The sequence below is a fragment of the Nicotiana sylvestris genome, chromosome 5 (assembly GCF_000393655.2).
Source record: "Nicotiana sylvestris chromosome 5, ASM39365v2, whole genome shotgun sequence".
Taxonomy (NCBI): Eukaryota; Viridiplantae; Streptophyta; class Magnoliopsida; order Solanales; family Solanaceae; genus Nicotiana; species Nicotiana sylvestris.
This window is the reverse complement of record NC_091061.1, coordinates 123,182,328-123,196,342: the sequence shown is the minus strand read 5'-3', so window position 1 is coordinate 123,196,342 and position 14,015 is coordinate 123,182,328. Positions and strand designations below refer to the sequence as shown.

The following is a 14,015-nucleotide window of genomic DNA, read 5'->3' as shown; positions in this document are numbered from 1 at the left end:
ATTGCTTTCTTCCATCTATTTTTCCGGTTCATACATTGTTGGTATCATTTTTCTGGCCTTTATTGTTAATATTTACTTGTTTCTATTCCTTTTTTCGAGCCGATATCTTTTGAAAATAACTTCTCTATCTTTATAGGGTACGAGTAAGTTGTGCATACACGCTACTTCTCATCCCACTTGTTATCCCACTTGTGAGACTTTTGTTGTTATTGTTACTTTACACTAATTAGTTACTCAACTAATCACATTTTTTAGTCAACAGCTAACTCCAGTTATCTAAGCTGAGGTTACTCCATCCTCAATATTCCATATATCCTTTTCTGCAAATTATATTCAGAGTGATCACAAACCCATTTCTGCAAAATCTATGGCTCATTTACTAGGAGGATTAGCTACTCCCTTTCTCTGCAAACCCATTAATGCTTCTTCTTCTTTCAACAACAATTACACTTCCGCTTCCGCTTCCGCTTCCTCTCTCCACGCGCTTGATTCTCTGTACATCAAACGTGCTGCCGAGCTAGCTGACAAATCGGCGGGATTCACCGCTCCTCATCCTAACTTCGGCTGCGTAATCGCCCATCCCAATAATGGTGGAGGTACGGTGGTCGGAGAAGGTTACTTATACGCCGAAGGGACAATTCCGGCGGAGGTGCAGGCTGTTGAAGCCGCCGTCGAGCGGTGTCGAGGTGCCACTGCTTATCTCAATATGGAACCTGGAGACTGTCACAGCAATAGCAGTGCAGTCTCTGCCCTGATCAAGGTATATTTACTTAGTTGACTTTCTCTCCTTCAATATAATCTATATCTTTACTCAAATAGTGACAGCATATAGAAGAAGGGTATCGCAAATGATATTTCCTTACACATATAAGACAGTTACTAGATTAGTTTGCTGTATTTTTGCTCAGAGGCGGATCCAGTATTTAAACTCTATGGTTCAACTTTTAAGATTTTTAACATTGAACCCATTATATTTTTAAAGTTATGGGTTCAAATCTATTATTTTTACAATTTTAATGAATTTTTACACATAAATTTCTACTCCGCGTCGAAAGTTATTGGTTCAATTGAACCCATAACTAACACACTACATCCGCCTCTGTTTTTGCTACATAAGATTGAGAAAGCAATAGATTACTTCAATTGATCCTGGTCGCGTCTCTTACTTTTCGGAACATACGTGTTTCATGCATTTGGGACTGTCCAGATTCTCATCATTTTGCTGCTTGACTGACTGCACCTCCGTTTTTAATGGAAAATGGACCATGATGCTATGATGAATAGATAATAGTTCAATTCTTGGCTTCTACGGAAGTCCATGCTTGTCCGCCCAGCCAACAGTGGTGGAGCTAAATAATGGAAAAGGGATTCAAATTATACTGTGAAAATAGGGTAAAAAGTATTTTTATGGTTATGTATAAGCAATTGAATCCCCTTGATATAAGGGAAAAATCTAGTGGACTCAAAAATTGTTTTAGGCCGCAGCTTCGAATCCTAGGTGTGACATTCTATTGTTTTTAATCCCTTTGTATAAATCCTTGGCTCTGCAACTACTAGTCAATAGTTAATTCTGCTGTTAACAACTTGTGTTTTAATTGGAATGCATCCAGCTGGCGTTAACCTTTTCACTTTTTATAGCTTTAAGGAGCATGGTACGGTAAATGCAAAGTTGCTGAGAGGAGAAGTTCATGTAACACTTAAAAGTTCATCTGTTTATTACCACCTTATTAGCCAGGAAGACTGATTGCAAAAGTTGATCATATACATGCTTTTGTGTTAAAGTTTAGCTGGAAATGCGATTGATACATTTTTGTTAGGCAGGAATTAGTAGAGTTGTTATTGGAATACGGAATCCGTTGCAACACCTTCGTGGCAATGCCATTCACGCGTTGAGAAGTGAAGGCCTTCAAGTTGATGTGCTTGGGGAAGATACACAGAATAAGATTATTGAGGTAAAATTTAATATGTAGTACATCCAGGACAATGCACTTGATGAGCTTCTGTATGGCAATTTAATTCTTTGTTAGCTCTCAATTCTTAGTTTCTGGAGTAATTAAAACATACTACATGATACAAGGAAACCACAGCACTAACTGCACTTCTGATTTTATTCATCATATGTGTCCTTGTTTTTTTTACCTCGCAGTTATGGGGAATATCTGTCTACTTTTCACATTTTGATGAGATTAGAAGTCTCTAGAAAAGAAAAAAAGAGAGTACCTCATTAATGGTATGATGCTAAATGTTTTTGTAAAATCAGACCATATACTCAGTTTGCTACCTGTAGAAGAAATCTTTTGACAAATTACTTATGGTTCCCCAGAATTCAAATATTCATGGTAATTCTCAGAAGTGGAGGCATGCATTGCAGGATATCGTCTTCGAAAAGAATCACACATCATGTTCACGTCAGATTATTAGCATTTATATTCAATCACCATACTCAGTTATATACTAAATTCCACCTCTCCGATTCAGACTCCTCCTTACCAAGAATTTTCACATTAAAATTGCAAAACAAACTAAGATATTTAAATATGGCGAAGAATTAATTTAAGTAAAATAATTCTCGTCAGTCTTCACTGTGTAACATAGGTCACACCCGAAATTTAGCAAATTGCATAAGCTTTTCATCCCCCTAAGTTTATACCTTCTTCAATTGTGGAAATATCAGCGTCAAAGGTTTGGATTATCTGGGATAAAGAAGCTTGGGAAGGAACAAAAGCTCTTGGAGGCCAACATTCTATCTCAGTGCACCTCAGGAATCTCTTCACTTGTTTTGAATGGGTGCTTTCAGTGATTTAAGCCCCCACAAACAGAACTGAAGGTCTAAAACTTGGCTTGAGTTATCTGCAGTTAAGGGCCTCATCACCGAGCCATGGGTAATTTGTGGTGACTTTAGCCATGGGTACTCACTGGTGGTCAATTCACTTGGTTTGAAATATGAAGTTTTTGAGGAATTGGTGAAACAATGGTGGAATTACTTTTACATTTATGGCAGCCCGGACTTCATTTTTGCTAAAAATTTGCAGCAACTAAAAGCAAAGCTAAAGGAGTGGAATCATCACATCTTTGGAAGGTTGGAACATAGGAAATCTGAAATTTTGAGAAAGGTGCAGTGGTTTGGCAAGGAAGCAAACCAGGAAACTCACTGAAGATGAAAAACTCCTCAAAGATGAATCTTCCATGGAGTTGGAGGGAAGTGCAAGATTAGAGGAAATGTCATGGAGACAAATGTCCAGGTGCTTATGCGGTTCTACCTTGAATTAGGAGACAAAAATACAGTTTTCACAAGATGGTGAGTGCTCATTGGATATACAATCACAATAATCGATTAGAATCAAATGGGATGTTAGTGGAAGATGAAGAGCACATAAGCGGTGAAATATTGAATTTCTATGAGCCTCTATACAAATCCTCAATCCATTGAAGGCTTTCATGGTATAAGACAACACTCCAACCATTTCAGATAAAAAAATCAGCTGATGCAAAGACCCTTTGATGAAGAGATTATAAGGCACCTGCCTGGATGATTTTACAATGGAATTTTACAAGAAATGCTGGGGCATCATCAAGTCTGTTCTTATCATGGCCGTCAACCATTTTCACACTCGTGATAGGTTTGAGAAAAGTTTTAATGCTTCTTACGTTGTCCTAATCCCTAAGGAGAATGGTGCTACGGAGTTAAGGGGTTTCGGCCAATAAGTCTAATTGTTACTTTTTACAAGGTGCTTTCTGAGTTACTCGCTAACAAACTTAGAACAGTTATGGATCAGTTGGAGGCACAATCTCAAATGGCTTTCATCCTAGGAAGACAAATAGCGGATGCTTCCCTCATTGCTTATGAGTGCCTTGACTCCAGAATGAGGAAGAAAGAAGCTGGAATTGTTTGTAAGGTGGACTTGGAAAAGATGTATGATCATGTGAACTGCCAATTTTTACTAGAGGCACTAAAATTATGGAGATTGGCATTAAATGGATGAACTGGATAAAAGCTTATATTTCCATAGCCTACTTTTCAGTCAGTAAAGGGTAGTCCATAGTGATTCTTTCCATCCCCTAGAGGAATGAGGTGCCTTTTCTATTCAGTAGAGGTGGTTTGAGGCAGGGAAATCCTCTTTCTCCTTTTCTCTTCCGTATAGTTATGGAAGCTTTCAATTGAATGCTAAATAATGCCATGGACAGGGGATGGTTAAAAGGGTTCACTGTGCTAGAAGGGAACAATTAGAAGGTGAAGATATCTCACATTTTCTACGCAGATAACACATTGCCTCTATATGGGGCAGAGAAGCAGCAAATCATGTATCTGAGAGAATGCTACTAATATTTGAGGCTTTTTTTGGATTACTGATCTGTCTAAGAGCTTCCTGTTTTTGGTGAATGAAGGCAGGAACATACAGGCATTGGCCAGCGTCCTGGAATGCAAAGTAAGAGCACTACAAATTTCTTTTACAATCATGTGACAAAATTCTGACACTTAGCAAACCAAGATGCTCCTACTTTGGATCCCAAGATACATGCCAATGCCTCTGTTTTCCTTGCCATCTTCCACAACAGGCTAAAGTGTTTAATTGGATTGGTCCAAGCTTTATTACAGAGGATCATCAGAAACCTGGTAGTCTGCTGTCTTCCTGACGTCTGTATTGGAGGTTGGGGGATTGGAAACTTGTTCCTTTTTTTTTTGCTCAAAATTACTTGTGGCTGTTTGATATTGGTCGACTTTCAGATGCATTAATCTTCAGACATATATCTAAAAAATATAAGTCGTGAGCAGTATTTTCGCCTGAGGCTTCTTTCTATAACCTTCACCTCTCCTGTAGTTTTTATATATTACAGTAACCTTCCTTATTTTAGGTTTTGAGTACCCAAACTTGTTTTTGTATGTTGATCATCATGCTTGCCCTTTATAATATAATACTCCCTCCGTTTCAATTTATGTGAACCTGTTTGACTGGCCACGGAGTTTAAGAAAAAATGAAGACTTTTGGAATTTGTGGTCCTAAACAAGTTAAAAAGGGGCCCAGAGTATTTGTGTGGGTATAAAAGCTTCTCATTAAGGGTAGAGTTGTAAGTTTATACTAAATTATTTCCAAATTTAGAAAGGGTTCATTCTTTTTGGAACGGACCAAAAAGGAAATAGGCTCACATAAACCGGAACGGACGGAGTAGTAGTTTCTCAAAAAGTTGTGTGTGCGCATCGCTATGAAGTGTTTAAAGCTTTATTTTTATTCTAGAGACGCTTCAAAATATGATATCCTGAAGGGAAAGTTGATCAGATAAATAAACTGAGTTTGATTGCTTACTGAGAAAAATAGGTTTTATCACTTTCAAAGCTTCGAAGAAGGTGACTGCTATGTGGATAAACTTTGGGGGAAATCTTTTGTAATTTAACCCTTGTTTAGATGCATAATATTTGAAATAACATTAGAAACTAATAGCATGTATGGCCAAGCTGGAGAAATCAGCTTATTTTGAGAAGTGCTTTTTTCAAAAATGCTTCTGAAAAAAGTACTTTTGGAGAGAAGCAGTTTGTGTTTCGTTAATTAGTCTGAAAAGCACTTTTGAGAAATAATTTGTGTTTGGCCAAGCTTTTTAGAAAGCGCTTTTAAGTGTCAAATTACGAATAGGGACATGAATAGATTTACTTAATAATTAATATTATAAGGAAATAAATAATCTCAAAATTTTGTTATTACATGCAATAATTAAAACAAATCATTTTATTTAAGTAAAATATGAAAATAAAATTAAAAAGTACTTAATTCTTTTAATATAAGTTAAATATATTAAAATTCCTTAAACAAATATAAAAGCATTCACCCCTAAAGTCACTATATATTAGAAACAACAACAACAACAACAACAACCCAGTATAATCTCACTTAGTGGGGTCTGGGGAGGGTAGTGTGTACGCAGACCTTACCCCTACCCTAGGGTAGAGAGACTGTTTCCAAATAGACCCCCAGCATCCTTCCCTCCAAGAACTTCCCACCTTGCTCTTGGGGAGACTCGAACTCACAACCTCTCGGTTGGAAGTGGGGGTTGCTTACCATCAGAGCAACCCCTCACTATATATTAGAAAGTTTTCCTAAAAATAAGAAGAAATATTTATAAATTAATATCCTAAATATTAGGTTTAAGGATTATTTTGGTATATACTATATTTTGTTAAGGGCATTTTAGGTAAGAAGAAAAGCCAAAACTGCTTCTGCTTTTGGAAAGAAGCTACTTTTTTGTGCTTCTCTGAAACTGCTTCTGCTTCTTCCCAAAAGTACTTTTTTACCCCAAATAAGCTTGGCCAAACACCTCAAGTTAGGAAAAAAAAGTGCTTTTGGGAAAAAAAACACTTTTGGCCTCTTGAGAAGCTTGGCCAAACAGGCTATAAAACCACTAATTTCAAGACACAACAAATGGTTTAGTATTTGCATTAGTATGATCAGTTCTAGATCTTTGTTGAAGATAAATGAGTATTTGTTTTTTAAGACTCAAAAAAGAAAAAAGACGAAACGTAAACCCAATACACTATAGATGCTGCTTTAATAAATCATGGGAGTTTTTCGCCTTTTAGAGCTAATTCATACATTCTTTAATTTCTGCTCTGTGTAGAGTTAACACTTACGGTCTATAATTTTCAGGACGCTGTGAAATCCTGCCTTTTTGTCAATGCTCCTTTGCTCTATAGAGCTGCGTGTCAAGTACCGTTCTCTGTTCTCAAGTATGCAATGACACTTGATGGTGAGCGCAGAGCCTATGTTGCAGCACTGTTATGGTAACAAATCACAATTTTCATTAACAAATTGAAAAATCACCCGTTGTCACATTATGGTGTATACAGGGAAAATTTCTGCTAGTAGTGGTCATGCATCATGGATCAGTAGCAAAAAGTCAAGAACTCGTGTTTTTGAAATGAGGGGTAGAAGTGATGCTGTTATTGTTGGAGGAAATACTGTGCGCAGAGACAGTATGACTCTTCCCAGTCCTATATAAATGTCCGAATGTTGTTAATATACTGTCAGCTTTAGTAGAGATACTGAAAATGGCTTTATGCTGCTTAACTTTGATGAGATGCCCCAGATATTTTACTGTTACTATACTTTTGATTTTGGTTTCCAGATCCACGTTTGACGGTTAGACATGGTGGCAGCCATCTTCCCCGACGTATTGTATTATCTCAAACTCTTGATCTTCCAGAAGAAGCACATATTTGGAATGTTTCTGAGGTCCCCACTATAGTTGCTACACAAAGAGGTGCAAGGAGGAGTTTTCAAAAATTGCTTGCATCCAAAGGCGTTGAAGTGGTTGAATTTGATATTTTAGATCCTAGAGATGTTATGGGGTATTTATATGATCGTGGTTACCTCTCAATTCTGTGGGAGTGTGGAGGGACACTGGCTGCATCTGCTATTTCTTCTGGGGTCATACACAAGGTTTGCTCTCATATTTTTTACTCTCCTGCTGAGCTTTTATTACTTGTAAGGAAGATATTTGATTTAGCCTCTTTAATTCTTAAATGGAGAGTATACAACTGAAAGGCTAATTTTGATTTTCTATTTAAACCGTTTTAGAAGTTTTTGTTCTTTTACACCAGTGAATGACAGCGAGCTGCCTGATTCAGGGGCTTTTTGCTTCAGATGAGCCAATGCAAGGATATATCTCATTGTGTTTTAACTAAATAAGAGTGTCAGTGTGACTTGTCTAGTGCATGGATTCCTTTTGGTTCATTTTTTATTATTCATTGTACTATCAAAAGTTTCTGTCAATGCTCAGAGCATAGTCTATCAAACTCCAGCGGTTTGTGTATCTTCCTTTGTTTTGCTTACAGTTCAGCCTTTAAGGTCGTCTTCGTCTTATTAATAATTCATCAGTCCTGTTTGTTGGCAGCTCTTCTAGTTGACTGAGTTATTAAGCACTTTTTTCTGCTCTGCTTAAGGAAAGTTCAGATAGTTTGCATATGGATAGGAATTTTTAGTTTTGTTTTGCAGTTATATATTTCAAACTTACTGCAGGTACATGCATTTGTTGCTCCCAAAATTATAGGTGGGAAGAATGCACCGTCTCCAGTCGGTGAACTTGGAATGGTAGAGATGACCCAGGCTCTGGAACTAATTGATGTTTGCTATGAGCAGGTCAATATTCTTCTCCTTTAAAATCTCTGATGATGCGCATAATAGATGCATGTATTGCTGTCACTTATCCGCACAACCCCCCCACCCCCCACACAAAAAAAAAATTAAAAAAATAAGGGAAATGCATGTAATGCTGTCTGGTCTGGCTTAATCCTTAATTATGTATCATGTGCTACTGCGCACAAGTTACAGCCTGCGCATTTTCCTTGTTTTGGCCTTGTCCAAATTTCTGGCAGGAATGGCAATGGGGCAGGTGCGGTGCGAGTTGGAGCTTAACCCGCAAAATTTCAACCCGCCCCGGCCCGCATTTTTCTTTCTTTCATTTTGTTATTTTTGCTAAGAAAACACAAGTTTAATATTTTATTTTTTTCCAGTTTCTCAAATCCCTCATATGGATCCAAATATTATATTTCTATTTTCAGAGATTGTAATAGAAAATAAATAAATTGAAACGCGTAAGAACTAAAAAATTAAATGAATAGAAAAGCATAAAAACTAGAAAATAAATGAATTGAAAAGAATAACATCAGCATATCGTATACCTAAATTTACGTAGTAACTTATACTTGATAAATTTCCATGTAAGAAATATTAATTTTTTATAACTAGTTTTAAATATAATATGTAAGCTCATATATGTTTGCTGATACTTTAAGTGAAATATGATATAATAGTAGTGGACAATGTCCTTGGCACGTATAGGTGAATGTCTTGTATATTTAACCGTAATAATTGCATAGTCATATTCTCTAGTCACTCTATATTATTGCTTGCCTTATTTTGTACGGTCTATAGTAATTTCCATGGTGTAAACCCGCAAGGAAACCCGCAGCCGCCCCGCCCCGCCCCGCATTAGATTTTGAATAAACACTTTCAACCCACCCCGCCATATTTGAGGTGTTTGGCCAACAAGAAAAAGTATTTTTAGGTAGCAGCATAAATAATCTCTTTCTTTGAGAAAGAAGCTACAAATTTCTGCTTCTTAAGCAGAAGTAGAAAATTAGTTTTTTCAAGATAAATATCCTTATAAAAAACTTATATTTACCAAACTATCCCTCATTATATTAGCCCATCTATCTCTAAATTATAAATACAACCATCTCCTCCTTTTTTTTTGGTTTTACTATATTTATATTGATTCAAAATTTCAATATATATTTTAATTTTATGTTTTATAGTTTAATTATATAAAATAAAGATTTAATTGACGTCTTTCATGATAATATTTAAATTATTTTTCTTATTAAATAGTATTAGTTGTAAAATGAATCTTGATACTTCCTTTTGTAATTTGACACTCAAAAGCTTTATTTGAAAAGATTGGTCAAACACAATATGTTTATCAAATATTGAACAAAGTACTTCTCGAATAAATTGGCCAAACACAAGTTGTTACTTTGCAACAATATTTCTCATATTTTGACAAAAGTGCTTCTCAAAATAAACAATTTCTGGGAGTTTGACCAAACAGGCTCTAAAAGCCATGACTTTAAGCGCTTTATCACTTAACGCAATGAAGCTATGCGAAGCCAGGGCTTATTGATTAAAGCGATGAAGCGATAAATGGTAAATGCTAAGAGTTATGTTGCCTTTTCAATTGCTCTACTTTGATGGATTTTCAATGTCAATTCTCTGGTATTATTTCTTCGGTGAAGCTGCAGGTAGGGTTCGCTATTCAACATTTTCAAAAATTGAAACAAGATAAACTGAAACCTTGTTGCCGCCTTTGCAAAGTTTTCTCCCCCCTCACCCCACACCCCAAACCAACCCCCCCCCCCCCAAAAAAAAAAAAAGTGTTTCTCTTTCGCCTTACCTTTCAACATGACTAGTAGTTAAATTTTAAATTCTGAAGCTGTATGAATGTCCAGATTGGACCCGACATACTTGTTAGTGGGTTTCTTCAGCCAGTTCCTGATCTGACACCTACTATTCCATCGGTAGAAGAAACTTCGGCCATTGATCCTACCATTTCTCCTTATGAATCAAGCATCATATTCTTTTACAAGACATGGGATCCATATGGTGGCTTCTCAAACTTCTCTCTCCATCCATTTCAAATGCCTAATGAAAATGGAGAACTTGTCACCTGGTCCAGTGTAGAGCATTATTACCAGGTCATTTTCTTGAAAAACATCAAGATAAGACTTTATTATTTGCAGCACCTTTCAGACATTTGATAACTAGTTCTTTAATTGCAGGCACAAAAGTTTGTTGGGGCATCTGATCCTGTAGCTAAGAGCTGCATGGAAGAAATACAATGTGCAAAGAGCCCTGAGGAAGCAGCACGAATAGGAAGGAGAATACAGAGGCAGCAACCTAATCTGGTATTCTTTACATTCTTCTTACAACATATTCCTATTGCTTCTCCATATACTATGATTTTCCCCGTAATTCTTTCTTTCTAGGCTGCTTTACTCATGTGTTCCAGAAAGCATAAGCATGCCACTTCAAACTAGGTGGAACAACATGATCAATTGTATTGTAAATACTTGGCCCAAAATTGGGTGAGGTCAGAAGCTACCTACCCCCTATTTGATAGTATCTCCAAAGTGGCTTACTGAGCCAAAATAAATAAATTTAAACCCAACAGAAAGTGTTTTGTTTTTCATTACGAGGTAAAGCTAATTAACTCAAACAATGAAGTGTTATAAAATAAAAAAAGGAGTTTTGGAAAGATCACTGGCAGACAGCAGATCCCCAGTAGTACTGGTGTACTATCCACAATCCCAGGGTCTAGGATGCAGTAGGTCAAATTCCGGAGAAAGATGCTTCAAAAAAGTAGTGACGCTGATATGTGGTGGCAGTACTATGCAGAGGACAATTTGTAACTTGGAAGTATTGCCAGTGTGCAACGAAGAGTTGTAGTTCAGTAGCAAACATACCTTGGGATTCCACACTTTAAAAAGTTTGGCAGAATACCTAAAGACCCCCTTAAACTTGGCACGTTTTGTTCAGGCCCCCCTTAAACTTTACCTAGTCCTAATTACCCCCTTGTACTTGGTTTTTCCATCATCTTTACCCCCTCAAATGGCCACCTGACAGAGAAAGTGATTTCACATGTCCTTTGACCGCGTGAGAATGAAAAATAACAGCCACATTTATTGTTCAATTGGGAGAATACAAATTAAAATACCATTCCCTTACTTTTCAACCATTTCAACGGCCATTTCTTTATATTCTTCAATATAACTTCTTTCATCCTCCACTAAAGTACTGATTTTTCTTCTTTTCTCGTTTTTCTTTTTTTTCATTTCTTTCTTTATTAGATATTTTTTAGTCACTCGCTTCCATTACTTACTATATTACTGTTGTTATTGCTTGTTGCTTTATTTTTACCGTTCTTAAACCGAGGGTCTATCGGAAACAACCTCTCTGCTTTTATAGGGTAGGGGTAAGGTTGCGTACACACTACCCTCCCCAGACCCCCACGTATGGAATTAAGCTGGGTTTGTTGTTGTTGTTGTTTGTTAGTCTTATTTATTGGTTGCCTCTGTTAGTGGGTTACTATTGTTTATAAAGAGAGTTACAGTGATGAATTGATTGGAATTTTTACTTTTGAGAAACTCAGATTTTCTAACTCCCTAAACCCAATCCAAAAGTCAACAGAGATGGGTTGGAAGTACGAGCTTGGGAAATCGTCTGAGGAAAGCCCTAAAATTTCTCTAACATATATAAGAGAAAAATATCAATGCTTTGTTATTTTGAGTTTGGATTTTTATTTTTATTTTTTGAACTTCAGACTAAATTATTTAAGTTCAGGTAATTAAAAGGTTTTTTTTTGCCAATGTGGCAGCCACATCAGCTATTATTCCAATCTGGTAGGCGTGTGATTTGTTACGCAACGCCTTCCTGATGTTCTTTGGAAGGGCAACGTAAGGCTAAGCAACCGATGTCAGTGCGGTTGTTGTCCGCCAATGAGGTCCCCTCCGCACGCTAGACTAGATTGTCAGTGCCGTGCGGGAAAATCAATGTCCTGAGCAATTGCGGAAGCTGAGAGAGAATTGGGTTTTGAATGATGATGATGATTTTATTGCTGAATGAAAATGATGATTACAATGATGCGGTGTCGAGGGGGAGAGACACCAGAAAATGCTTGCTTGAAAATGTTTGATTGTTTGGTCCCCCTTAATAATGCTTAAAAAAAATAAACCAACATTACAAGACTAGTCCTAATAAAGCTGTAGAAGCACACTGAAATGAAAATGATGAAAACTAGTCTATGATTACAATGAAAAGGACTTAGATTATTACAAGGAAAAACTAAGTCCGATGGCAGCATCTTTGTCTTGCGGGTCTGCGCGCGCGTTGCTGTGGGCGCGCGCGACACTTGATGTGCTGGCCTGAGGCTGGGCACTGGTGCTTGGCATCAGGGTCTGTGCGCGAGGCGCTGCTGGAATGGGCCTGCAGCTGGGCGCTGGCGAGGCATCAGGATCTGCGCGCGCGGCATTGTCAGGGCGCGCGGCGCTGTTGTCATTGGCCAGCCCTTGGGCGCTGGCGAGAGGCATCGGTGGGGCGACAGAGGCGCATGCGCGCTTGTCACTTGGCGCAGCCAAGACCACGGGGCCGACCATGGCGCTAGGCATTGTGAGGCTTGCTAGGCCGCCATGGGGCGCGGCCAAGGGGTCATGGGGCGTGTCTGGAAAGCAGCCCATGACAGATTACACGCTTATAAGCTTGGTATGAGTTAAGGAGGTATGGACTATGAAAATACCAAGTACAAGGGGGTAATTAGGACTAGATAAAGTTTAAGGGGGACTTGGATAAAACACGCCAAGTTTAGGGGGGTCTTTAGGTATTCTGCTGTTTTAAAGAGTTTTGTTTCTAAATCCCTTTTCTATTTTGAGCATGTTTAAGAAATTTGGACATGGACCATCCATCTTAACGTAATCTTTCTGATGTACGCAAGAAATACTTGGTCTTTACGATTTAGGCTATTGGTTTGCACCATACTCTTTTTTGCTTCATCCCAATAGGACATTTTATCCCTGTATTAATGGTCCGTAGTGTATAATGCAGTTAAGCTCTAACTTCTATTCATTCCCTTCTTTTCTTCCTGTGTATTCCAGGTAAGACCAGACTGGGAATCTGTCAAGATTGATGCCATGTATAAGGCCTTAAAATGCAAGTTCACGACATACCCCTATTTAAACTCTTTGTTGCTCTCAACTGCGGGCTCTGTTCTTGTGGAGGGTTCACCACATGATCTATTCTGGGGAGGAGGTCGAGATGGAGAAGGCCTAAACTATCTTGGAAGGTTGCTGATGAAGTTGAGATCAGAGTTCCTAGGTGACTCTTCAACAAGTCAAAATTCTTTGCTTCATCAAACATCAGAAAATCAATAGTTGTGAAATTTCCATCCTAACAATGTTAGGCTAATGTTGTAATCTCGCCAGAAAACTGGTCCTTCTGATCATCACTTATTTATGTACTTCTTATGTATCCTTATTGTTCCATTGTTGCGCATAGAGAAAGCTCCTACTGTTGGTCCTATTCGTGTGTAATAAATCCTATTTTGGTTCTCGTGGAATATTAGCTAAGTTTTACCTTAGCTCTATTTGAGTTTGTGGCTCATTATAATGTAATAAGAGGATGAGTTTTGACCAAAAAATGTCCTTGTTAAAGCCTAGTTAAGGGGTTATTTTATGGTATTATCCCAAAATGATTTTCACTTTTCATTTCGTGAAAGGCAAACTAAGTGAACTTGAGTAAAATTCTCAACAAGTTCTTTCATAATTTTTATAGGTATGCTTCATATATGTGGATCGTCTATGCACAAATGCGAGCTCTATCTCAAGAAAAGAAGTTAAAAAAAGAGAGAATTGTTTTGTTCTCGGTCAAGCTTAAGCTAAAGCTGAGTCTGCTAGCTTAAGTCGCAAGTCCACTAGTATA

At 37.6% G+C, this 14,015-nt stretch overlaps 1 protein-coding gene across 1 annotated transcript; it reads left to right on the top strand.

Moving 5' to 3' along the window:
* The first annotated feature begins 267 nt into the window (after window positions 1–267).
* LOC104227617 (riboflavin biosynthesis protein PYRR, chloroplastic) lies at window positions 268–13,645 on the top strand. The gene is made up of 9 exons (XM_009779896.2): window positions 268–760; window positions 1,818–1,952; window positions 6,636–6,735; window positions 6,836–6,961; window positions 7,114–7,427; window positions 8,007–8,126; window positions 9,995–10,240; window positions 10,325–10,450; window positions 13,193–13,645. Exons 1-9 carry the CDS (start codon window positions 368–370, stop codon window positions 13,466–13,468), a joined length of 1,836 nt encoding a protein of 611 aa, XP_009778198.1. The 5' UTR covers window positions 268–367; the 3' UTR covers window positions 13,469–13,645.
* Window positions 13,646–14,015: the final 370 nt, after the last annotated feature.

Excerpts from the sequence above, each read along its gene's own strand:
- LOC104227617 (XM_009779896.2), top strand. The coding sequence starts at position 368 with ATGGCTCATTTACTAGGAGGATTAGCTACTCCCTTTCTCTGCAAACCC. Across the intron at positions 1,953-6,635 it reads CACAGAATAAGATTATTGAG|GACGCTGTGAAATCCTGCCT; the intron begins GTAAAATTTAAT and ends TATAATTTTCAG. Across the intron at positions 6,736-6,835 it reads GTATGCAATGACACTTGATG|GGAAAATTTCTGCTAGTAGT; the intron begins GTGAGCGCAGAG and ends TGGTGTATACAG.